At 39.7% G+C, this 25,774-nt stretch overlaps 1 protein-coding gene across 2 annotated transcripts in view; it reads left to right on the forward strand.

Annotated features, from left to right (window-relative positions):
* Positions 1–7,420: 7,420 nt before the first annotated feature.
* Positions 7,421–25,774, forward strand: part of CHODL (chondrolectin) — a gene marked incomplete at its 5' end in the record, with an annotated part of 30,195 nt that continues 11,841 nt past the window's right edge. For both annotated transcript variants that reach the window (XM_082067125.1, XM_082067124.1), the window contains 2 exons: positions 7,421–7,511; positions 25,124–25,436. In XM_082067125.1, the coding sequence (XP_081923251.1) occupies positions 7,421–7,511; positions 25,124–25,436 (404 nt within the window). The remainder of the gene's footprint in view (positions 7,512–25,123; positions 25,437–25,774) is intronic.

Genomic DNA, 25,774 nt, shown 5'->3' on the forward strand with positions numbered 1-25,774 from the left:
GTTAGACTACAGCCTGCAGGGTCCGAAACCTTGGCCTCTTTCTCCTCACAGCCAGGCCAGAGAATTCATACTCCAGAATATCATCTAGGTTGTCCTTTCTGAGGACTAAATGGAATGCTTTATTAGAAGAAACTTGGTTTTAAGTGACAGAGGTTGATCAGATCTAGTTCCATCAGATCATGAGGACTTCAAGAGCTGGGAGACAATGTAAAAATGTCAAGCCATGGGCCTTTGCAAGGCCAACAGGGAAATGCAGGTCAGAGATGCAGGGATGCAGAGATGCAGGGATGTCTCACTTCAGTTTCTGTCCCAGGGAGACAGGCCTTGCCAACTTGAAAGTTCAAGCAAGATTGAGAAACACTGACTACATAGTACTAGAGTAAGATAACCTCCTTGTGTTAGACCTCTTCTAAGGAACTGTGGCTCTTAAAGAAGGATAAACTCCCAGGGAGTGTATTTCTATTTTGAGGTTTTCTAAGTAATATTTTTATTGCTGGCAAGAAAGGGTCAGAAGGGCAGTGGGAAAATCTTGAAATGTCAGCTGCTGACAAAGAAGTGCGACAGCCTCTGGAGCAACACAAGACAATCTTGCTCCTGTGTATTTCTGATGTCCCTAATCTTGCTCCTGTGTATTTCTGATGTCCCTTTCCCTTTGCTCTTGCATTTCTAATTCAGTTGATCATGACTCCAATAACTTACAGTCCACACAGTTCAGCCAGCAGAGGTGCAGGAAACACTCGTGTCTCCCACTGTGAGTGTATCCAGCCTGACATTAAGCATAGTTCGGTCTGCTTCGACAAAAAAATGCAAGATATCTTCTTTCACTCCCTCTGTATTGTAGGCAAACACATCAGGTGGGCTGGCTAAGGGATGTGATCTGCCTATCCAGGCCATGAGGAACAGGCTCAAACAGTTACCTATATGAGGAAGAATTTGAATAACAAATTGCCAGGATCAATATTGCCTCTTCTTTCTTCTTCTTCTTGGAAGAGACAGAAGCAGATGCTCTACAAACTTCATACATAAAGCTGTAAGCTTGGTTAAGTCTTTATTAGCTCTTGTTAACAAATTGCAGGATTTGATCAGAACACATTAGGAAACAGAACAAGACTGTGAAATAAAAGTGGGTTGGTAGGGTTTGGGGTTTTTTTTGTGGTTTTGTTTTGTTGTTTTGTTTGTTTTGTTTTGTTTTGTTTTTCTTCTACTCAAACACTGATTTACATTAGAGTTATTTAGGTAATTAAAAAGTTGAGACATTGACAAAAGCAAACACTGAGCGACAGGCAGGACTCCTACTTAAGCAACACTAGGTCCTTCCCAGAGAAGCAGAGAGAAGACAACCCTAACACGCACAGATGGCTGAGTACAATCACCTCTTCAGCTGACATACAGATCTCATGTCTCAGCATTAGGAGACAGCAGAACCTGAAAAGGAAAATAGGCTTATTGGTGAACTGGGATGAAAAAGAAAGGTATGACAGGGAAAAAAGAAGGTTCTGCATATGTCCATATCAGTGCTGTTAGGAAGAGATCAGGACCAAGCTGCTTTCACAGTATTACAGGGCTTACCAAAGGTGATTCAGATTGATTAGGAGGTGCAAGAATGAGCTGCAGGCCTCAGTATCTGCAAGTAGGGAATCCTAGTTCTCCACGAACAGGGTCGAGACAGGGTAACATTGCAGGGTACTTGCAGAAACACTCACAGAATTATCAAATTAAGATAATGGGTTAAGAAGTAGAGGAACAAAACAAGCATTGGTAGAGATGAGAAAAACTGAGAAATGCATTGCAATAAAGTGCTTAAAAGGGAACATCACTACATCCACTTCATCTCCAGCAGCCTGGAGGAACACCTTCTGTTGCTAGGTACAAATACCTTCAATGGTAAGAGGAAAGCGCAAAACACAACTCACATCTCATGTTCCACAGGGAAAGGAAGGATCCCGGGACAGTCAGGCAATGTCTACTGCTAAGCAGGCCAAATGGTCATCAACCTTGATTGGTGACCACATCTTTGAATCCCATTTTCTTTTCAAATGCCTGAAAGTAGCTGAGAAGGGAAGAATAGGTGTGTTGGCCTGGTCATCATGCTTTAAAAACCAGACACAGTTTTTAGGAGAAAATAACACTGCAACTAAAGAAGTACAAGATAAAATCTGTACTCCCTCTCACGTGGCTACTGATTCACAAATGTGCTTGGTTGACCCTCCCAGCAAACCTGTCCTGCTTGACTGTTCTTACAATAGTAATTGAGAGTAAGCAGTGAAAACAAGATCTGAAAAATTTGCTGAGTGACTCTCATGAAATTTCTGAACAAGCTTACTGTCCAGAAAGTTAGTATTTTGCATCTGCTTTTAGGCTCAGGCTTAATTAACATGCACAGAGTTTCATTCTACTGATTAGTCTGATCCAAACCCAAGAAATATTAATGAATTGGCTCTGCAGTCATGAAGATTTTGCTGAAGAACTACTTTTAATGGGATTTCAAGAGGGGTGGCAGGGGGAAGGGAGTGGGGAAGAGATTTATTTAGTAGATATAAGATATCATGGTTTAAGAATGCTTAAAAAATCTGTGAACTTACAGATTTTGTGCTAATATTTAAAAAAAATATCCTCTGGCCTTTAAGAAACCCTGTTTATCTAAAAGGTTTTGTTCATTTTTTTTAAAGCTACTTCTGCTATATGTTACATCTAAATGGATTATAATCGAAGGAAATTAAATTACTTTGGTCCTCCTTGGCAGAACTTGGTGTAACTGTCAGTCACACTGCATTGCACGTACAGCCACAACAGCATTTTGCGCTGTGCAATGCAGCACTGTGCAGAAATACCTGAGTTAGCACTGAATTAGCTGGCTTCAGAGCTGGGACAAATTAAAGTGGGAACAGAGCCATTCTGACTGGGGTATCACAATCCAAGCCAGTGCGCCTTGCTGGCCCCAGCTATGCAAACCACTAATTCACAAGCAGTTTGGGAATTTCTAAGCAGCACTGTATTGTGCAGGCTAGGAATACATTTTTAGGCACTTCAGGAATGATAGTATGTTTCCTTTCTTTTCTCCTCTCTCCTGCTCCTCTTTTTCTTTGGACCGGTACTAACTTTATGGGTGGATGGTACCTCTGATGCTGCTAAAGGGGATGAAGAAAGCTTAAAAGATCTCTAATCCTTTCCCTTCTCCAGTACATCTTACATCTTCTCAAATGTTTTCAGCATCTACTGAATTCTTTTCCATAACTACAGAATAATAATAATAATAACAAAAAACCTGCATTAAAAATATAATGTTATTATCGTCCCAAGAAAATTGGCACTGGAAGCTAAGTAGCTCAAGCCCATTTTTGGAAGCAAATGAGATATCAAATTGATAGAGCTCTAGCAAAGCTATTTAATAAATTATCCCAGGCAAGCCATTGCACATGGTAAAAGTACAAAATTATTTTCTCCTCTTACTTTCAGTTATAAACTGGGCCAGCTTTAGAGACTGCATCATGTATGCTCATGGGCAAATGAAAGAAGGATTTGAAATATGAGTGAGAAAACTAAAAAGAAAATAAAAATACTCATTGCTGAGAAATGAACTGAGCAAACAGCTGTAACTTAGATTTTAAGCAGTACTTCATGAATGTGAAGCATATAGTGCTACCACTTTGGTGAATGGTAAAACAGACGTACTCTTAAGTCACACCAAAAGGCAGCTATTCTAAATTAATTTTTTTTTCGCCTTCTAGGCTTGTTTGAGAATTTATTAGAGATACTAAATAGGATCTTATTTTAAGTAGTGATCTTATTTTAAGATTGGCCAAACCTGGTCTTTAAAGTGTTTAAAAAGCCGTAAGGAGAAACACATTAGCATTTAGAGATTATACTAGTTCGCAAATTCATAGGATAAATACCATTAAGTTTTCCAATGATTTGACAACCTTATGGAATGAAAGCACTCAAGTTTACCCATTTTCTTCTGTGATATGGCAAACAATTTGACTCAGACTAAAAATTACCTTAGAAAAGTACCTAGCACCAATTTGAAGACAGCAATATTTTGGAAGCTTTTGTTCAGCTAAACTATCCTCTTCTTTCTTTCTTTCTTTCTTTCTTTCTTTCTTTCTTTCTTTCTTTCTTTCTTTCTTTCTTTCTTTCTTTCTTTCTTTCTTTCTTTCTTTCTTTCTTTCTTCCTTCCTTCCTTCCTTCCTTCCTTCCTTCCTTCCTTCCTTCCTTCCTTCCTTCCTTCCTTCCTTTTCCTTCCTTCCTTTTCCTTTCTTCCCCTTCCTTCCTTCCTTCCTTCCTTCCTTCCTTCCTTCCTTCCTTCCTTCCTTCCTTCCTTCCTTCCTTCCTTCCTTTTCCTTCCTTCCTTTTCCTTTCTTCCTCTTTCTTTCTTCCCCTTCCTTCCTTCCTTCCTTCCTTCCTTCCTTCCTCCCTTCCTCCCTTCCTCCCTTCCTCCCTTCCTCCCTTCCTCCCTTCCTCCCTTCCTCCCTTCCTTCCTCCCTTCCTTCCTCCCTTCCTTCCTCTCTTCCTCTCTTCCTCTCTTCCTCTCTTTCTTTCCCTCTTTCTTTCTGTCTTTCTCTCTCTTTCCTTCCTTCTTTCCTTCCTTCTTTTTTCTCTGATGTCAGACAAAAGATAGTCCACCTTTCAAAGAGTTGCTTTGGAAGCATACAAGATATTAGGATTTTGAAATAATTATTACAAACTTTTAATTAACCCAAAATTTTTTGTATTCTGGATACCAAAACTTTGAAATATGCATTGCTAGTTTTTTGAGTTGCAATGCAATTATTGTAGCTTGTTAAAATTCTAGGTTGCACAGTCACTTCACAATGCTACTGTACCTTATGTGCAGTTCTGAGATAGGACACATATTGCAGGTGAAACTACAGTATCAGCAGAGCGAATATATTATAAAGACCATAAATCTGGTCCCAGCAGGAAACCGTGATTCCATTGTTTATAAGGCCCAGATGAACTACCGCAAATTATGCAGTTGCCAGGTCTGGGAAGCGATTATTTTTAACTGAAAGTGAAATCACCGTTTCTTGAAAAAAAGAAATATACTTCAGCTATGAAAGGGACAGGGAGAAGTAGGCAGATCAATAGGAACCTTCTCAGCTGGTGTGAATTGGCACTGGTAAGGAAATCTCCTCTGATGCAGTGTCACAGGGCTCTGTGTTTTCTTTCTGCGGGAAAGAAAGCCGCAGGTGGCTGCAAGGAAGATGAAGACAAGCCTGGAAAGTTTCTGCAGATCATTATGAAAATGCAGTTTGGTCTCAACACAACTGCACTTATTCTTTTTTTTCCCTTTTTTTTTTTTTTTTTTTTTTTTTTTTTTTTTTTTTTTTTCCCCACCAAGAGCCTTGTGTGATGAGAAGTGCAGCAAGGATCAGCAGGATTCCAGGAACAGTCACTGTATATACAATTTTGGCTAATAAACCAGCATAAAGCATGTCAAAAAAGTGCTGCATAATTTAATCAAGACAGAATTTGTTTTGTTTCATTCTGCACACTCTTCATTCCACTGGAAAAGAGATGGTGGTGTGGATGTCTAGAGAGTTCTTTAGCTGTGCGAGTACACAACAATTTAATTTCAATGTGGCTTTAGAAACTGGTAAGCTAACAAAGCTTCACAAAGGAGTAAGAAAAAGAAAGAAGACCTTTTCAGTGGCTGTGGCTGGTATTCAACATAAGATCCCCACCAATTTGGAGGGTGTCATTTCTGAGACAGCAGGAGACTTTATATTCTGGAAAACTTGTGAGATCTTTCTAATTTTCCCCACATCCTTTGGTTGAGCATCATTTGAGATTCAGGATAATTCAGAACAACTTGAATTCCCTCATATTTGCCACATAAAAGCAGGTTAAAAACACAGAGGGATGAAAGAGTTCGACTACCAAACATGTTTTAAAATTGTCATTGTATTCATTACAGTTTTTGTTCATGCTCTTTTATTTCTGCATATTATCAGCTTTACATGAAGAGAAGGTGGAACCTGAGATGCTGTAAAGTTTTCAGGTAACTTCTCCTTTTCAGAAAGTATTCTTCAGTAAGAGCAACTTACCTATGGAGTTAGAAAAAAATATGTAATGGTTTTGAAGCCACATGGAAAAAAAATCTGTATCAGTCAAACACATAAAAAACTCTGCTACTAAATCACAAAAGTTGGTAGCAAAACACAGCAATGCTTGAAATAATTTTCCATTGGTACTTATAAACTTCAATCATTTTTTTTTTAGTAAGAAACTGATCTCAAGTAGCTTTAAGGCAGCTAGGAAATCCATCAAGTGTTTTAAAATCCATAGTAATCTGAGATGTATTGACTCAAAACCTGGCTATAAACAACCAAAGGGAAAATGACTTACCAACGTGCCATATATATGTCATGTCTAACTCGGTTCTGGGAAAGATGAAGTTGACTGGCAAAGCATGAAATAACTTAAATACAAGATGTCCTTTAAACCTAACTATAATGATCTATCTCATTTAAAAACAAATAATTAACAAGTACACAAGTAATAAAAGAAATCTGCAAACTCTGTTTGCAAGAAAAATCTGAGAAATATGACTCTGGAGAAGAAACTCTTGAAAGTGGTCCTTTGAAGAGATCCAAAAGAATTACCGCAGCATATTTTCAGACTGACAATAATGTGAATTTAACTATACTATCTTCTAGGACAGTGAGAAAAGGGGACTTGCCAGAATGTACACCTGTGTATATGCATAAATATTTGTACATTTTTAAATTGGCAATAGTACATTTCTATTCTTGCTAGGGAAAACACAGACAAGGAAAACCTATAAAGCCTTTAACAGACATGAAATCCACACGGACTGGGGTCTTCATCACATTCACCAGCCGGTAAGACAGTTACTGACCCCGGATGACCCGTCACCGTGGGGCTTGGCTGCAGCCGCCCCTCCCCGACCCCAGGCCGGGAGCAGAGGTGACAGCCCCGAAGGCAGCGAGCTTGAGGCCGCACACCCGGTACCTTTGCTCGTCGGGCACCGGTCCCCCGCCCGCCCGAAATCGGGTTGCTGCGAGGGGGGACCTACGCCACACACCCACGAGTGGCCATCCCCGCGCCCCCTGCCACGAGCGGGACCCTTCGCGCCCTCCGCTCAGCCGAGCGACCGCCAGGCGCTACCCCCGCAGCCACCCCGCTCCCCTGGCGGGGCAGGAACACGGGCAGGGTCCGTCTGCCGTCGGGGCCTGCCGGGGGGCGGCGGGGGGCGGTGCGGGGGCGGTCGCGGCCGCCCGCCTGGGCCGGCCCTCGGCGGGGGGAGCAGATATAGGCAGGACCGCAGCGCAGAGGAGAGACAGTGGTGGGCAGCGGCGCGGAGCCTGCCGGGTGCCCCTTCCCTGCTGGCGGGCATCGGCCTGCCCTGAGCGCCCGGGACGCGTCTCGGAGGGGAGCCGGCAGCGGGTCCGCCGCCATGGGGATCGGAGACGGGCTGGGGCTGGCGGCGGTGCTGGCGGCCGCTGTGCTGTGCGGAACAGGGGGGCTCGCCGGACGCGTCCTCAGCGGTGAGTGCGCGGAGAAGGGAGAGGCGGGGGGGCGGATCGTGTCCGGCGTCGGTGCGGGGGCCGTTGTGGGACTTCAGCGCTAACAGGAGCAGGGAACCCCCGAGGGGAAGAACAGGGACCAAACCCACTCGTCAAATGACCCACGTGTTAGAGGCGAGCTGTGAAACCTACTTCTGAGCGCGCCGCCAGAGCTCACCCGGAGCATCCCTGCCCCGGCGGATTTCGAGAAGCTCTTGCTGCAGCCTTGGCTTTGATAAACCTGTCCTGGCCGATGAGGCTAACCTGGGATTAGCGCATCCGTCAGAGTTGGAGGCAGCTATAGGTTTCGGTCTTGAGAGGGAGAAAGCCAGGTGGGCAGACTTCTGCAACGGTCCTAAATCAGTTCCTGCCAATACGGAGTTGTCTTGTACAGATAAATTTTTAGATTTGATCGACTGCCTGCATAATGTAGTTCTGTTTTAATTGTTTAAAAAGGTAGTGCATGTACTTGCTACAATGTCTTCTTAAGGAACATACATGAACATTAAGATTTGTTTGCATCTATACAGGAATGTTCCTATTTGTAATACAGTTAGGAGAAAAAAAAGCAAACTTTTAAGAACATACAGCATAAATAGTTTTGTTATGTGTGGATATATCTACAAATTGCTAACACAAGAGGAAGACAATGCTTCAGAAATCTGTATCTAACAGCTGAGCTTAGACTTAATTTAAGAGCTGTAGGATCACATTTTATTTCCAGCACACAGGTACATATGCTCAGAAGCTGCTAAATTTAAGGCTAAACAAAGGCTATATTAAATTGCAGTTTGGATCAAACCCTCTAAGCTAAAGCTAACAGGCTCTCAGAGACGTGTTGGGTGTGCAAGCACACTGATACATTTGTCTTGAAACAAAGATTTACACACTTGACTGCACTTGTTGACCAATTATGTGTAAATCTCTGTATACATATGTAAGAACGTGTCTTTACAAAATGATTTCAGAGCAACGCAAATTATTTTTAGTCAATTGTTTCAGAGGCTGTAGCATGTCAAGAAAACTTTCCTGTAGTTTTTTTTGTAGCGAACATTGAGTTGCTGAATTCAGGTAATTTTCATAGTTGCTGACAGAATACAATCACTAAACCATTTCAGTGATGTCTTATTTGAAGCAACTTCATGTGCAGAACAGAGATGTGTTGTTGGGCTTCTGGTGAAGCTGTATCTTCCAGGAAACAATACTGAAGCAGCAGCACTCCAGCATTGTGATGAAGCTTGCCTGCCTGAACTGTACCCTGAAATGCCTCATCTGCCTCTGTTATAATGTAAATTGTACAGTAATACACAATGCAGCAAAGCTCTTAGCTTAACAATTTATATGAGAACTATGTAACACTTTCATTTAAAGGAATAGTGAAGATTGCTCATCCATGAGATGCATTTTACATTAGTATTCTCAGTGCAGGAGTCCATGTGTGGCTGAGGAAACCCTGTCCCTTCATCTTCTAGCTCAAGCTTTTGCATTTAAGTGGCATATGTAACAAACTGACTAAAGGTCCAGCTTTTAAAACAATGTGTAATGTGTAATATGTGGATAATGCTTACTCAGACTGTTCCTAGATGCAAGTAGGGCTTTGGGGCTTTGAAACAATACAGGCTCTACCCCATATTTCACTGAGGCATTTCAAAGCATGTGATGAGTCTCATGCCACTGTATTATGTGGCTAATACTTGACTGGTAGAATACAGGAAAGGGTTTGAAGTGGCTCACAGAAGGAACCATCTATGTACTATCAGGTTTATAAGCTGAAGTTGTATTCATTAGGTAAAGGGAATCCATACTAGGCAATAACAGCCAAAGATACATAGCATGTTTGTGTCAGAATATTCTGAAATACTGTCAGGTGAACTCTTCTCATGAGGACCACACTCCTATCTTGCCACATGCACATGGGTAGGTCTAGTACTAGTAGTACTTTGCACTCTTGAAACAAAAAATAGTACTATGGAATTACTGATCCATGTGTGCTGTCCACCTGGCTTCCATTTAGCTTAAATGCATGTAAGAACAAACACTTCTATAGGCTGAAACAGGCTTTCATTTAAAATCATAAGTCTACATCTTAAACAGACCTGTTTCTGAAAAATTGCTAGTTTATGCCTCAGTCATCATAATCTAGAATAAATGGAAATCTCACTGCTCTTATTCCAAATAAGTTAAATATATATTCCCTATTCCTCAAGTAGAAAATGTTCCTGAAATTGACTTTAGTGCTGATTGGAACTTGTGGAAAGATTCTCATTTACTGCAGCAAATTTGCAGCAGACCTGGCGGTAATAGCAAAATTGCAACCATTTTCACCACAGTGTCAAGAAGAGAAGGAAGGGCCTATCTTTCCAAAATGCCACTTCCTTAGGTAAAGGTTTTCTCTTTCTTTTTCTAAGTATGTTAATTTTCCTAGAATATAATAAAAACTATTATCTGTATTAAACAATTCTTATTGAGGTGTTCTTTGTCATCTTTAGTTTGGAAATTGTTAAAGAGAAGTAATAAAAATGCTTTGTAATTTTTAATGTAGTCAGAGGGATGTTCTGTGAGCAGTGCTCACAGCCTCCATATCAGAATATTTAGTGTTGCCAGAGAATTGATTCTTAAAGAAAAAAAATCAAAGCAGGCTCAGGAGAAACTGCTGAGTCTGCCTTGATGTCCCATGACATCACAAAGAACATGAAGTGATGATAATGCAGTTTGCAAAGATGCAATTACTTTAAGTATCTATTGGGCAGGAAAGATGCAAGCTAATCTTATTACTAATCATTTAACAGCCTATGTATTAATCATAGATGTTATAGTTTAATGGCTGCTGTTTGCCGTCTTTTTGTATTTCTATGGCTTTTAAAATTTTGTGGGTTTTTTGCTATTACTATGCATCAAGTGCAGATTAAATATTGATACAGTATTTTAAAGCAATGTGTATCTCTTTTGGTATAAAAGTATTAGGATATATGAAACACTAAATGAAGAAAAACATTTGGTGGGTTCTGAAACAATAAGGGTTGCCCCTAAACTGTAGGCTTATTTCTTCAGATGCCTTGAAGGATATGGATATATTCATTCACACAGCTTATGACCGGATTTGAGTTGGTCATAAAATATTGTAAAGTAAGATAATTAAAGTAGTATCTTCAGGGGTAATGAATTGAATAGAGATAACAAACTCTTTCTCAAATGGCACAATTTAATTTAGTTCAATTGGCTTGGCCTGCTTATTACACCTGAGTTTTGTCTGCCAGACTTGAAGGTTTTGTCTACAGGAAACTTATATTGTGTGTGGTTTTTGTTTAGTTGGCTTTTGGTGGTTTGTTTTTTTTTTTTTTAATTGGTTTGGGGTTTGTTTGGTGGTTTTGGGGTTTTTGTTGTTGTGGTGTGGTGGTTTGTTTTTTTGTTGTGTTTTGTTTGGGTTTTTTTTGGTTTTTCTTTTTTCTGTTTTTTACTTGGGGGTATGGACTGTTAATTTTATGCTGCATTTGTAGTGAGAATTTGAGAAACTATAATTTGAAAAATCACTGACAGTCTTGTCTAGAGGATACACATGCAACAGCTGTTTACTGAACACAAAATTTTGTTGTGAATGCCCAACGTTTGGTTTCATACTGTTAATGGATATACATGCCCAACATGGTACAAGATCTTTTCATTCACTTGTAGGTCTTGGTAATCACTAAAATTGAGACACTGAGAACTGCAAGGGAAGTTGGGAACTTAACTCCCCTAGACTCCTTTATTAATTCCTCTTCTTGTACACCTGGTCTTAGCAATGTCTTGTTGGGGAACAGTCAATGATCTGGGTTCTTAATGTGAAATGAGCTGATGACTTGGATATAATGCATGTTTCTACTACACATTTCTTGCTCCTAACCAAGAAATTCCATTACACCTGTGGGAAGACACTTTATATTAGGTAAATTGCTATGGCTCATAGACAAGGACCCAGATGTGTGATGGTGGATGAGTCCTTCTACAACAGAGTTGAAATATGAAAGTACTTAAATCAGTTTCAGGAATCAGACATCTAGATTAGAGGCAGTCCCCCTTTATCAACCCTGTAAAGCTTTCCTTGCCTGTGGGGGAGACCTGTGCTGGTTGGCCAGACTGCAGCTCTACTCGGGGGCTAAGGAAAAAGTGATGAAAAGTTCTAAAATTTTGTCTCGGAGGAGCATGCTACTTTTCCAGAAACACAACTTCTCCTTCTCAGTATATTTTTCAAAGATAGAAAAAGGCATTGAAATTATCAAACTCATGATTGCCAGGCCTTGGTACCCCACTTGGCTAATGGGCCCAACAGAAAATACCTACCATGGAGGGAGCTATGATACATAGTATGCGGGACAGTATGGATAGTCTGCGTATCTTTCACATGGTTTTTCTTGCTCCCAGTGAGACAAGGCTGATGCACTGTCCCAGTGCAGCAGGTAGGTGCAAAAAAAGCCTCTTGCCTTGTTGAGGTCATGTTCTGTACCTTGACTTGACTTCTCCATAGTTCAGGTCTGATTCTGTGTAGATGGCACTTCTTCTTTGCTTTGGTTCAAAAAGTGCTCCATACAGCACCATTTTTTTAATACTAATTCTCATAATAACCTTCTCTCTGCAAATCTCTCTTGGATCAGAAAAGAATGTATAGTACTAATGTGAAATAAGTAAAATAAGTAAATCTAAATGTAGCTGTAGTGTACTTCATTCCAGACTCGCTTTATAAGCAATGAAGGAAAAAAAAAAAACCAGTAGTCTTAAAGTGTGTTTCTTTGCATTTTAACATAGATCTTGAAAATACTGCAGATACACCCTAAAATGCTTGATTCTTTCAGTTGTCTACACAGCAAGGTCAGTGAGCCAGCTCAGATATGGACAGGTACATTGTGAAAGGCTAAATTTTGATGAGATTAATCCCACTCTGTATATCTCAATGGTTTCTTCCCATGCGGGGTTGTATGTATGTCATATGAATTAACCAGTCATGCTTTAACTCCATTTGAAAGGATAATTCACCCTAAGAGAAAAACATTTTATTTTATTTCTCCTTCCCTCAAAGGTCCTTTCTATTTTTGCCTTAAATGAGCTGTCATGAGTTCTAAGATCCCATGTGGATTGACTTTTCCCCCTTTTTTAGTAGAAGATGAATGTATAGGGACTTGCCTGTTGCTTTCTCTTTTAATTGTGGAACGACTGCAAAAACATGAGCAGTCCATTGCACTCTTCACTGAGATGCATATAGGGTGTTCCACCCCAGGAAACTTCCATAGGAAAGTCCATAAATCAAGGAAATTAATATAACTCCTCATCCATATATATGTACACATATATATATATATACACTCATATGTATGTACATATATATATATATATAAAATATTTGCTTACATCTTTAGCAAATACAGGTATTTTGGTAACAAATGCTTAAAAATAAACTTGGAAAAAGGCATTCAAATTTCATTGAAAAATAACAAGAGAAAATATGTTACTCTGGATAATGATTGATCAAAGGTATATTTTAATGACTAAAGAGTTATGAACTATTTCCTTCTAGAGACAAAAATAAGAAATGAGCAGTCAGCAGAAACTCTCTGAATTACTTGAATTTATGTCTGTGAGAAATCCTGTAGTCTACTAATGTACATAAAATTAGGTATGTGTGAAAATGTTTTCTGATTTGGGACAGGACAATGAGCATACTCCCTGCTCCCCTAGGCCAGCACACATTATACTTAAGCCATTCAGACTCTACAGTTTTTGTCAAGCCTATTCCCAAACATGCTAACAACTTACTAGCTGCCATATTATGTCTGTCTTAAAAATATCTGGGAAATCTGTTCTGGTCTCCACAGCTACCCAGAAAACTATTGATGAGAAGACTTAATTTGCCAGTCTTGTCAGTGTTTGTGTCAGCCTTTATGCTTTTTTTTTGTTAAGCAGCTGAAATGATGGAACACACTTGGTGTGTCTTTACACTGTGATATATAAAAAATACACACACCCCCCCCCAATATAATAAATAAGACTTCAGAAAAACGAAAACAATCAAGCAAAAATTCTGCTAACTACTTTGGCAGTATTTACACTGGTAGCAGCTTCAGCAGTAGGTGTGTTTAATTTTTGTTGTGTTTGTTTGGGTTTTTGTTTGTTTGGTTGTTTGTTTTGTTTTAAAGTCCTGGCTAAATAATCCACATCCTGGAGGAGACTTGTGTAGATCTTTGTAATACATCATGTTTCCTCTTTTTTTGAATAGGTTCTAATAGATTCCATTGACATTTGGCTGTTATTGACCTCCCTGCTTGTGCCTGTGGAAATGAGTAGGGTTATTTATACCTATGAAGAGTGTTATCTTTTGTGTAATTTTGCGTTTTTTCTCAACAAACATAGTTCACTGTTAGAGAAACTGAAGTCCTAAGCATACATTGCAAAAGAAAATGTTTGTGCTCCATGTCTTATGCTCATGATGAGTTTTTTTCTTACTGCTAATTGAGAAGGTGCATATTGTGCCATGTTGAAATGCAAGTGTGTCCTCTCTGTGGATGCCAGCGCTAAGTATCTAAGTGCGTTGTCCTCACCATGCTCAGTGATGTCACTAGACCTCTGAAAGACAAATGGGGAAAAATATAGATCCCAAACCAGTCTCAGTTTCTTCTTAACATGGGAAAAGGGAAGGCAACTTGAAATTATTAGAGGATTGTCTTGGCAACTATGTTGTCACTTTGCATGAGCCTGAGGCAGTGCAGTTTTGTGCGGGCCCCTTACAGAAGCAAGTGGCTGTCTGCCATGATCAGCCCTGTGATATATACCCATAAAGTTCACATGGTCAGAAGACAGAAAAACCGTTATTACAGGAAAAGCTACATAGATCTCAGGCTTTACATTTATGATGTGCTGGATATCTGAAACAGAGCCAATGCCAAAAAGTAGGTATGTTTCACTTAGAGAGCAAAACTCTCAAGGCTTTAATGTTTTGAACTGGGGAGGAAAAGAAGTACTTGGGAAATACTGTATAGTTTTTGTTTTTGTTTTTGTTTTTGTTTTTTTGTTTTGTTTTGTTTGACACTGACACATTACTTGAATCAGTAACTAAAACTGTTTCATAAAAATGGATTATTATTTTCCAGTTGAAGACACCCTGTATTGATTTACATAATTGTAATTGTATGTTTTCCTGCAAGGGTAATTATGGATGGGGAAGTGTTGATTGGCTTCTAATGAGATTTAGACATCAAGCTATTTCTTTACAACTCTGTTATCAGTGGCCTGAGATCCCTGCCATGTGTGCCAGGGTTGAGAAGCTAACTATACAAAACAAATGTGTACATTATTGGCCAGGAGTATTGATCTGATGAAGGGTAGGAAGGCCATATAGAGGGATCTGGGATGTTTGAATTGTTGGGCTGAGGTCAATTGTATGAGGTTCAACAAGGCCAAGTGCTGGGACCTGCCCTTGGATCACAACAACCCCAGGCAGTGCTACAGGCTTGGGGAAAAGTGGTTGGAAAGGTGCCTGGCAGAAAAGGACCTGGGGGTGTTGATCAACAGCTAGCTGAACATGAGCCAGCAGTGTGTCCAGGTGGCCAAAAAGGCCAACAGCATTCTGGCTTGTATCAGAAATAGTGTAGCCAGCAGGACTAGAGAAGTGATTGTCCCCCTGTACTCAGCACTGGAGAAGCCCCACCTTGAATCCTGTGTTCACTTTTGGGCCCCTCACTACAGGAAACACACTGAGGTGCTGGAGAGGGTGCAGAGGAGGGTGATGAGGCTGGTGAGGTGCCTGGAGCACAAGTCTGATGAGGAACGACTGAGGGAACTGAGGCTGTTTAGCCTGGAGAAAAGGAGGCTGAGGGGAGACCTTGTTGCTGTCTACAAATACCTGAAAGGAGGTTGTAGCATGGAGGGTGTTGGTCTCTTCTCCCATGTAGCAAGCAATAGGACAAGAGGAATTCCTCTCAAATTATGCCAGGGGAGGTTAGGTTCGATATTAGGAAAATTTTCTCTGTGGAAAGGGTTGTAAAACACTGGAACAGGCTGCCCAGGGAAGCGGTGGAGTCACCATCCCTGGAGGTGTTTAAAAGATGCATACACGAGGCTCTTAGGGACATGGTTTAGTATCAGAGTTAGGTTAATTGTTGGATTAAGTGATCTCTTCCAACTGAAATGATTCTATGATTCCATTATTTTCTTTGTGAAATGAGTGAATAAACCTATTGTTGCTTGGTGAAGATGGCAGTCTTCATGAGGGCAAGTACTCTAGTTCTCTGTACATCAAGAACAAACCAGTTTCTGAAATACCACATCTCTGATTTTGAAAATCCAAACAAATTTGTAGTCTGCTGTGTGCAAGATAAATCCTCCCAGTGCCTTATTCAACAAAATAATGAATTTATCTGTGTTTTGCAGAGCAAGCAATCTTTGCTTGTGTCTTCCCAAGACCTGGAACAGTGTAGGCTCTGAGCACATTGAGGCTTTAACAAAACTCCCCCCAAATAATCTATTTAGATGAGTGCTTGTCATCAGTGTTCACATGTCTTTTAAACCACCTTTTTTACTAACCAGCTATCTTGCTGCAATATGCAGAGAAGCTATCAGATTTCATATTAATGGCATTTGTATTTAGACAGATGGCAAAATCCAGATGTTAGTGATAAGTAATGTTCTTTAATATTCAAATCAGCACTGCCCTATGCTCCTTTACAAACAGTCTCCGTTCTGATTGCTCTGTTTTTAAAAGTGTAGCTATTATGGGTCTACTGAGAACAACTGTTGTTTAGAAATAACCAAGTCAACTTCTTGTCCTCAAAAGCACTTGGAAACACAATAGCATAACTAGTAAAGGCTGATATCGGGTGAAAAATCAATTTCAGAGATAAATGAACTGAAGAACACTTCACATGGTGAGAGAGAAAATAAAAACAGAGACTGGACTGGGACAAATGCTTCTCATGTAGCTTCATATTCTGTGTACCTGTACTAAATCTCTGTGTGAATGCTATATTACACCATTTTCTTTTTACTTACAACTTCCATAGTCACCTGTTTTCTCTCTCTGCAAAATTTGCATTAATCCTACAGATGGCTGTTTGGCTAGTGTCTGAGGACCTCTATCATCATATTTGCTAATTCACAAGATATGGGACAGTTAATGGCTAAAGATAGGGTATCTGACCTGTATTTGAGAGAGAACAGGAAAAAATTTGCCTTTTACCTACCATTTTCTTCATGCTATCTATAATTTTCACATGCTAATACATAAGAATTTAGGAAGAAAGGGACTCCGTTACAACAGGTATTGTAAGGAGTCTGACTAATAGATGAGTTTTGCTTAAGAGAGGTTGAGGCCAGCCTCTATTAAGCCATCTTACACATTTTCTACATGGTAATAACTATTTGTTATGATGTATACAAACTGCTTGCCTGTACATCTGTCTATCTGAAGTACATCTACTTAATAGGCAAATGTATATTTTATATAAGCCCTTAAAATGAACTTGGAACCTTTGAAAGTTTTTCACAAAAGAACAAATCACTTTAGAAAGTCTGTGTTATGGCAATTAGGCATAACCCCTAATCCAGAAAAAAAGTATAAATTAGAAATGAATGTTTCTTCTCTCTGCAGACTTGGTTATTAGGAGGGTGGGAGGAAAAAGTACCTATTAAGGTGTGGAAGAGTTAGCTATGAGGATATTAATACAGATACAGACTGGCATATGATCTGCATAGCAGTTTGTATTTGAATGGCAAGTTTGTTAGCACATGGAATTGCTTAAGCTGCTCAGGCGTGTGAGCTGAGCAACATCTGTGATTTGAATAATGACTCAACTAGAGAACGATTTGTCTTCAGTATTACAAACTTTGAGAGAAAATATGGCAATTTGCTTTTATCATAAAAAAGACAGAATATAATTACAAAATCTTATCACAGCAGTATTTTTTTAAAAAGTAATATGAATCATCAAAAGAACAAATTAAATTCAGTAGATGGACACAAATATGATGCAGTAAAACATCAACAGCAATAATATATCAAAACATGACCAGCAGCTGAACCCAATCAAAATTTGACTGGATTATACAAAAGTCAGTTGACAAGATGCATCAGCTTTAAATTTTCTCATTACATTTTAATTCAATACCATTTAGCCTCTTACTGGCCACATTCTGAAATGCATTACTGAGACTTGGCATGGAGCATCCTATGACACAGGGATGGGTGAAAACAAACTGTGCCTAGTGTCTCACGTGCTGGTTACATAGCCCCTGCAGTCAATGTGCTCACATAAGCTCACAACCAGACTAGTGTTTATAACATAAGCAAGGAAATATTACCTAGCCAGTGGAATATTTTGGTTAAATTACATAGATTTCTGTCTTGCTATTCTTTTGTGATCACTGTCATTTAAGTTCTTGTGTCTCTATTTTGTAACTTTATTTTTTCAGAAACCTCCATCAGCCTCATGCTGACCTCTGGGACTCTGGTTAGCATTAAATATTTCACATTCCTTTTTACCAAATGCTCCTCTGTGTTTTCTGCTGAACCCATTATTTTGGGAAGTAAAAAAGTCACAGTATGTAAACATAATAGACTTTTCTACGGCATGCCTTGTGCTTTCTTTTGTCCTCTCCTTGCACACACTATGTACATGCAGCTGCTCTTCCCCACTAATTTAGGTGGTTACTAATGGCGTTGGATTGTAGGTCAGTTTATGAGGTTCAAGAACAAGAGGGATGGGATTTACCATCAGGGAGGTTATCTTCTACCTGACATCTTCAAAACCTCCAGCTCTGTCACATTTGTTACTCAGGACAACTTTTGTGCCCCTCTTGGCCCATGGGGGTGTAGTTAGGGCTGAGCCTGATGCTCTTGGGGAGATGAGTCTTTGAGTTGGGTACTCAGTAATTTTGCTTCTAAATGACATTTTGCTGCAACTTCTGTCATGACAGACCTAAAGGAACCTATTATTTCTGTTTAATGAAAACATAATGGAGATATAATTGATTGTAATACCAGCAGAGAATTTGCTTGTTTCTCCTTTTCCTGAATGAGATTCTTTTTATCCTACAGAATTATCTGCAGAAAACTTTTAACCAAGTATCAAGTATTTCAACTAAAACCTATCTTTTTTTTAATGTTGATATCAAAACATTCTACTATGGAGATACTATGTGATACCCAAGGATAAAAACTGATCCATACAGATGGAAATGGTAGCTAGCACTTCTTATAACAAGTACTGTACACCTGTTTTCTTCATCTAGCAGGATGGTGAGACAAAGTGAGTGCAAGGGAGTTTCAGCCAGTTCAGGTTCTCTTCAGCAGGCAGCTAGGGCTGCTAAGGCTGAGGGAACAGGGTCAGAGCAATGTTGTATGACTGGTGTACACAGGAGAAGCAGAAAGAAAAGACCTGGAGACCTTTCCATTAAGGAATCTGGGGAAACCTAATATTTCAGTTTTGCAAGTGGGGCAAAAAAGAGAGGAGTCTTTGTCTGTCAGTTAGTTGTTGCTTCAACACAGCACTCCTCCCTCAACAGGCAATAAAGCAATTGTTCATGAAAAGGTAAGGTGTGAGTTCATGACACCAAGCCAAGTGCATGTTTTATTTCCGTGCCTACTTCTGACAAGGGCCTGGACTGTTCTGATTGGATGAGGGAAGGTGGGTTAAGTATTAAGGAGCTGAAACACTCCGTGAAAGGAAGATATCATGGTTTAATCCCAGCCGGCAACTAGTACCATGCAGCTGCTTGCATACTGTCCATAAGTGGGATGTGGGAGAGAATTGAAAAGTGGGGAAGGAAAAAAAACTCATCGGTTAAGATAAGAACAGTATAATAGGACAACAAAGAGGAAGAGAAAATAATAATAATAATAATAATAATAATAATAATAGAATATGCAAAACAAGCAGTGAACAATACAATTGCTTGTGGCCCATGACACCGCCTGTCAGTTCCTGAGCAATGATATTTGCTCCTAGGCCAACTCCAGTTTATATACTGAGCATGACATCATATGGTAAGGAACACCCCTTTGACCAGCTTGGGTCTGTTGTCCTGGCTTTGCTCCCTCCCAGCTCCTTGAGCACCTGCAGCGTTCTCACTGAAAAGTTCTTGACTTGGTATAAACGTTGCCTGGCAACAAACAAAACATTAGTGTGTTATCAACCTTCTCATACTAAATCCAAAACACAGAGCTATACCAGCTACTAGGGAGAAAATTAACTCTATCCCAGCTTCAATCAGGACACCTTCACATCTTCAGATGTGAAGTCAGAAAGGGTTGATAGAAACCTGAACTTGTGTGAGCATTTGTAAGGGAAAACAATGAGTTCTTAGATCTTATTAAATTAATTAGCTTTGGTCTCATGCTGAAGGGAGGACTAAATACAATAACATGCTTTTCTTTTTACCTTTCTGGATACCCTGTAATGAAACAATGTTTTCTTTCATATCTCAGGCAGCACAGGGCAGATTTTGTGGAAAGGTTGTGAAGGTCTAACTTACCTATATTTATTCACATTGCATAGTATCTTAGCCTGATTCATTCCAATAGACTTGCTTACAAATCAAGTTTCTATTCAATTGTGATAGAAAACTCAGAATTCATTTTACAGAGTTGAAATTGCAAATGTTTCTTTAGAATTAACAATGGAGTCTTGTCTGCTGCAAAGACGTTAGGAGACAGTAAAATAGCCCGTAGTCGAAGTTTCTATACTTATCTCATCTGCTGTACAATGTTGTCTATTCTGTCATTTTATCACTGGTAAATTTTTGCTTTGTAGTTCAGAAATTAGTAGTGAGAGAAAGCTGTAAAAAAATGAAGCTCAAACTTGACATCTCAGCGTGCTCCAAGAAGAGCACTAAAACATCAACTGATTTGCCAGGTCTTCAGGCACAACTACGGTTTTCCATTAACACATTGAACTAGCTCTGCTATAACAGATAAAAGTCCCCTTCAAAAGAAGAAAGAAAAGATTTGGAATAGGTCATTACCTAAATTAACTAGAACAAAAAAAATTCACAGCTTCTTTCAGAAAGCTTACTACTCTGCAATGCATACTTCATTCACACGGGTCTTATCACCAAATATTTATCAATTTCTTGCTTTTTTGTCTGTTGTTTTCTAGAGGTATATTCTTGCAAAAGTGATCAGCCTGTAAGAAGGAAGTTATTTCTTTTGCTGCAGGTGTATCAAGCAAAAGATGAAGAAGTAATCTAGGAGTTGGATTGTATGCAAATTTTCACTTGTTCTATTATTTCACTTTATAATACTTGGTTTTAGAGTTATTTAATCCTGCACAAACACCTGCAATAACAATAATAGTGTCATAAATGATTCAGATCAGTTTAAGGGAAGAAAAAAAAAAAGCCTTCACCCAAAGTTTCAACATTTTAACTTACTTACCCTTTCAGATAAACCCTTGGGTACAGATTAGGCCTTCACACCTGTATTCTGGATAACTCCAAGGAGGCTTCCTGCTCTGGGTACATAACAGGGACAAGCTGTTACTGGACTCCACAAAATGAGCACATATTAGGGGCTCCAGTGGCACCTATTTAGCAGCTCTGCTGCTGGTGTACATCACAGGTGCCTGTTCTTCCCCTCCCAGCTCCATACAGTTCTACCTGGTTTCCTCAGCTTGGTGTGGGGGATCAAGCCAAGCCTTGACATTGATGAAATCTCTGCATTGGACAAGTATAAAGCACAACTTATGGCCACGAGCCTTATAGCAGCTTGGAGACAGCATGTGCCATTTTTCGAAGTGAGTCTCCATGCAGGAGCTGACTGGAAGATAAGTACACTGAAGAAGCTTGGTCAGCCAGCAAGAACCAATTTGTCCTATTGGAGAAGTTATTTGATTGAGATTTTGGGAGAATCACAGAAGAGCAGAGACTGTGAATGAGAACAGAATGACAGGGTCACTTCAGCCACCTGAGAGACACACAGGGTCAGGGAGCAGATGCGTGGGTTATGGATGGAAAGTGAGTTATTTTCCCATGAAACGGAGTTGCAGAACAGGAACTGAGATTGGTAGTGACCAGCCAGCTCATCTCAGTGGCTTCAGTGTTCCTGCATGACTGAAACAATGACAGGGATATTTTGATACCTGAATTTGCTCATAACTTACTACTTGGTGTCAAGAAGGAGTATGTGCACAGAATGAAAGGAATCACAGAAAAGTTTATCTCTAAAAATTGTCCAGGAAATAAAAAGAACAAGACAGTGGACAAAGGCCTCTCCATAAATCTGCAGATTAATCCTGAATTAATGCTTTGAATCCAGCCTTTAGTTACAGGGAGAGGTGCTGTCCCTTTTCCTTGCAAGTGATTAGTGTCCTACATAATTCAGTGCTAGCCTTTGGGTGTTTGTACTGCTATGTACATATGTGTACTCTGGCAATAAGCCAAAGTCACTCACCTAATGGTGAGGATTAAAATGTTGAACAGCTTCTCCTTCACTGTGCACTCTACCCTGTCAATGAGACAGAGCTCCTGGGGAAAATAAAAAGGTTGCAATCACATTTGCAAAATCTGAGTCGCAACATTATAGCTGAAGGAAACAAGCTGCGATTTCGCATGCAACTTTTATTCTTACACTCCCTGCTCTTGAGCATTTAGAGTTACAACTTTGTTACTTTGATAATAGGGGTAGTTATTCTTTTTGACCGAAGAAGTCTTATGAAGAAACCCATTTTTTTATACGCATCTGTAGCAAAGTGTCTGCTTATTGATTCTTCAGGATCATTTGCCAGCTAGGACTATGGCTCTTACTATGTTTATTGATAGCAAAGCTCTTAGCCCGTATGAATAAAAGGAAATGGCAGGAAAAGAGTTGAGACATACAGAGTGTCATCAGGACATTATTGGAGAAAGTCCAAATAGGTGGTCTCTTCTTGATCTCAGAGCCTGGCTTTTTCCACAGATATTTGTGGTGCAAACTTGTCCTTATGTTCGGTTGTTCTCATTCCTGTATTATTTTGGCAGATTAATTACTGAAACAAGTGGCTTTTCAGAAGTCTGTTTGCCAAGCCAAAATCAGAATGAGACCACAAAGACACTTCTTTTACTGACTGCATTTCTCCCAGGTGAACTTTAATTGGGTGTCATAAAGAAAAGGTCTCAGATTTTTTTTGTTGTTTTAGGAAGGTTATAAGAACCATAGGAAACACTAGAAAGCTAGACACCATTTATCCTAACTGACCCTATAATTTAGATAGCTCTTCACAATAAAAAAAATCCCCAAAATAAGTGGTATTTTCAGATTTAGCAAAAAGTATGAGATGATCCTGCTTTTATGTTCCTGTATTCATGCAGCTTTGATACAGTCTGCTTATTCTCTGGAAAACCTTGGAACTATGCTCTGTACAAAGAGAGAGAAGTCGTCAGTCAGATCTTGTGCTGTATGCAATCTGCTATAGGAAGTGTGTTACTCTGTCATTAAATACGAAAATGAGCAACCCTAAAGTGAAAAGGATTAATTTTCTTGTATCTTATAGGCTTCTTTGTTCACTTTTATGTTTATTCTTTGTGTATAGAAAAACACTGCCTCAAAAAACTTAAGTACAGCTTAAGATATAAGATGATGTTGCTGTTTCCAAGTGACAAGGTTTTTATAAGGTAAAATAGGATAAAACCTGTTCAAAGGTAAAGCCAAAGGGTTATTTATGTGAGTCATGTATCCAAATTTGCTTAAGACTGGGAGTAAAACCAAGTTTTTCAAATGCAAAACTAACATGGTACAACAAAATACTCTCCTTGCAAAATTTTCCAGCAAAATCATAAAACCTGTTGATTTCTAAACATTCTAGATAATGCCTAGAAATTCTTATTATTTTGGTATCCTTTGGTAATTCTTACATAGCAAAAGAAACCATCCTGTTTTTCATCTCCAATGATGACATTACATAGGGAAAAAAAACCTTGATCTTTTAAGAGATGGCAATCTTATTTTCTCATATGTATGTATATATACTTACAACACTTCTCCATTCCCCCAATAAACACTGGAGTTCACTTGTATCTGATAAGTGAGTTTTTTCATTCCACATCTTGCATATGTTGAGTAAACTCTAGAGAATTTCACTAGTTGAAGGACATGATAATTATTTTTCCTTTTTAGGAAAAAGGCATGTGTCTTAGCCAAAGAACTGGAAGGAAAAAAGCATTATTTTGTCATTTAGCTTTTGATTCTTTCCACAGACATAACTCTGAAGAGCAAGTAAAAAAAAGTTTGACTGCAGTAGATCTAGAGCTTTCTGAAAGATTCACAGGGCTTCTTTTTGGTATCTGGATAGCACTGTGATATCTGCTCATATCTCTAGTTTCTGTTGGCTGTGTTAAGAGATGTTAAGATGTGCCTGCCTCCTCCAGCACCTCCAGTCCCAGGTGTCCCCTTTCCTGGACACTGTTGCCCACCCCGGTACGCAAGGCCTCTCTCTTTGAGCTGAGGGATGTAGCTGCCACTTTCTCCTTTGCTGGTTCAACCAGCAGCAAAGCTGAACAGGTTTCCCAGCATCACACAGACAGGACAATGACACATCCATCACACAGATTAGCATGGACAAGGCACTGCTTTCAACAGGACCCACATAAAACATAAACATAGAAAACCAAGACCCTCATCATCAACTGGTAGAGATAATAGGTCTCTAGGGAAGGCACACATCCAGACCCACACACACTCCCCTTGTTTTACATGACTGGCCCCTTTAATGCCTTTTTCTGTCTGTTCCCTCTTTGTTTCTCACCATTCCCGAACCCTGCATGGTCCCTCATCAGATGGCATAGTCTCACCAACCCCCAACATCCTGGCTCCCCAGATGTACATCCTTATGAAGTTGTGAAGTCAGGTTCACCTGCAGTTTCTTGATATCCCACCAATTAGCGTGTCTGATGAGGTTTATTTCTTGTCTTTTTCTCCATTAAGTTTTTCTGTTGTGTCTCTATGTTTTGTTTATGGCTTTCTCCTTTTCTTATTATCCCTTTTTGTACTGAAAAAGTCATTGACCGGATACCCTTAAAGAAGCAGACACTCTCCTTCCCCACACCCTTACAGGTTGTATTCAAACACATTACAGCAAAGAGTAGCTACAAGGTCCTTGTGAATAAACTTTCCCGAGGTTAGATAGCAGAATCAAGAAAATGCTAGCTTCTTCTTGCCACTAAAATTAAGAATTTTAGACACTTTTTCACTTTTTTTTTTTTTTTTTTTTCCTGATCGGATAACTTTGATTAGCAAATAAAGTGAAGTTGGTCCATTAGTATGAAACAGTTAAGAAAATACTCTCCAAATAGATTCTGGCTTTAAGAGACGGGCCTGATGGTACAGTCATTAAAGTAGGGAACATTAGGGAACAAGTTAGTGAGAGTTTCACAGGCCTTGGGAAGAAAGCCATAGATTCCTATGAACTGTATGATATTTTCAATTTAAATTACAGCTAAAGTATTCAACAGTGTCACTGTATTACTGTGAGTCCTTTCATAGAGAGGCACAAGAAAAAAGGTACTGTCCTCCGTCACTGTAAGCATACTGTGCTGTATTTTTGTTTCAGTTGTGATCTTCATTAGTATATGGTAAATACTCTCATATATATGTTTTTCAGGTCAAAAGGTGTGCTACGGTGAGCTGAAGCGTTCCTGTTACAAGTTAGCGTATTTCCAGGACTTGTCTAGACGTGTGGGCTTTCAGGAGGCCCGCCAAGCTTGTGAAATTGATGGTGGGGCTTTACTGAGCCTGGAAAGTGAAGCTGAGCAGCAACTAATAGAAAACATGTTGCAAAACCTCACTAAATCAGGCTCTGGGATTTCGGATGGTGATTTCTGGATTGGCTTGTGGAGAAGTGGTGATGGACTAGCCACCTCAAGTGCCTGTCCTGACCTCTATCAATGGGCTGATGGAAGTATTTCATCATTCAGGTAAGTCTATGAGACTGCTTATTGAGAAGGTTTCATGCAAAAAAATTGAGAGCGAAATGCACAGCAAGTCTTCTAGAAAGAAGCTTGAAGGCTTGCGGCCACACTAAGTTAGTAGCACCCTTCCTTAAATTCCCCAGATAACGGGAAGATGGCAACCAGGGGTTTGAATTTGAAGCTGTGAAAGGATGGCATAGTGTGACTTCAACCTACAATTATCTTTGCTCATGTCTCGTGAGTTTGTCTCTGTATGGCTTTTGGAGGATTTCTGCCCCACACAGAGGATTTTGGATGTGGTCTGAAATCAGGCAGACAAATTCTGCAAGATTCTGGCCATCTTG

Source organism: Streptopelia decaocto (assembly GCF_964273445.1).
Source record: "Streptopelia decaocto genome assembly, chromosome: 1".
Classification (NCBI taxonomy): domain Eukaryota; kingdom Metazoa; phylum Chordata; class Aves; order Columbiformes; family Columbidae; genus Streptopelia; species Streptopelia decaocto.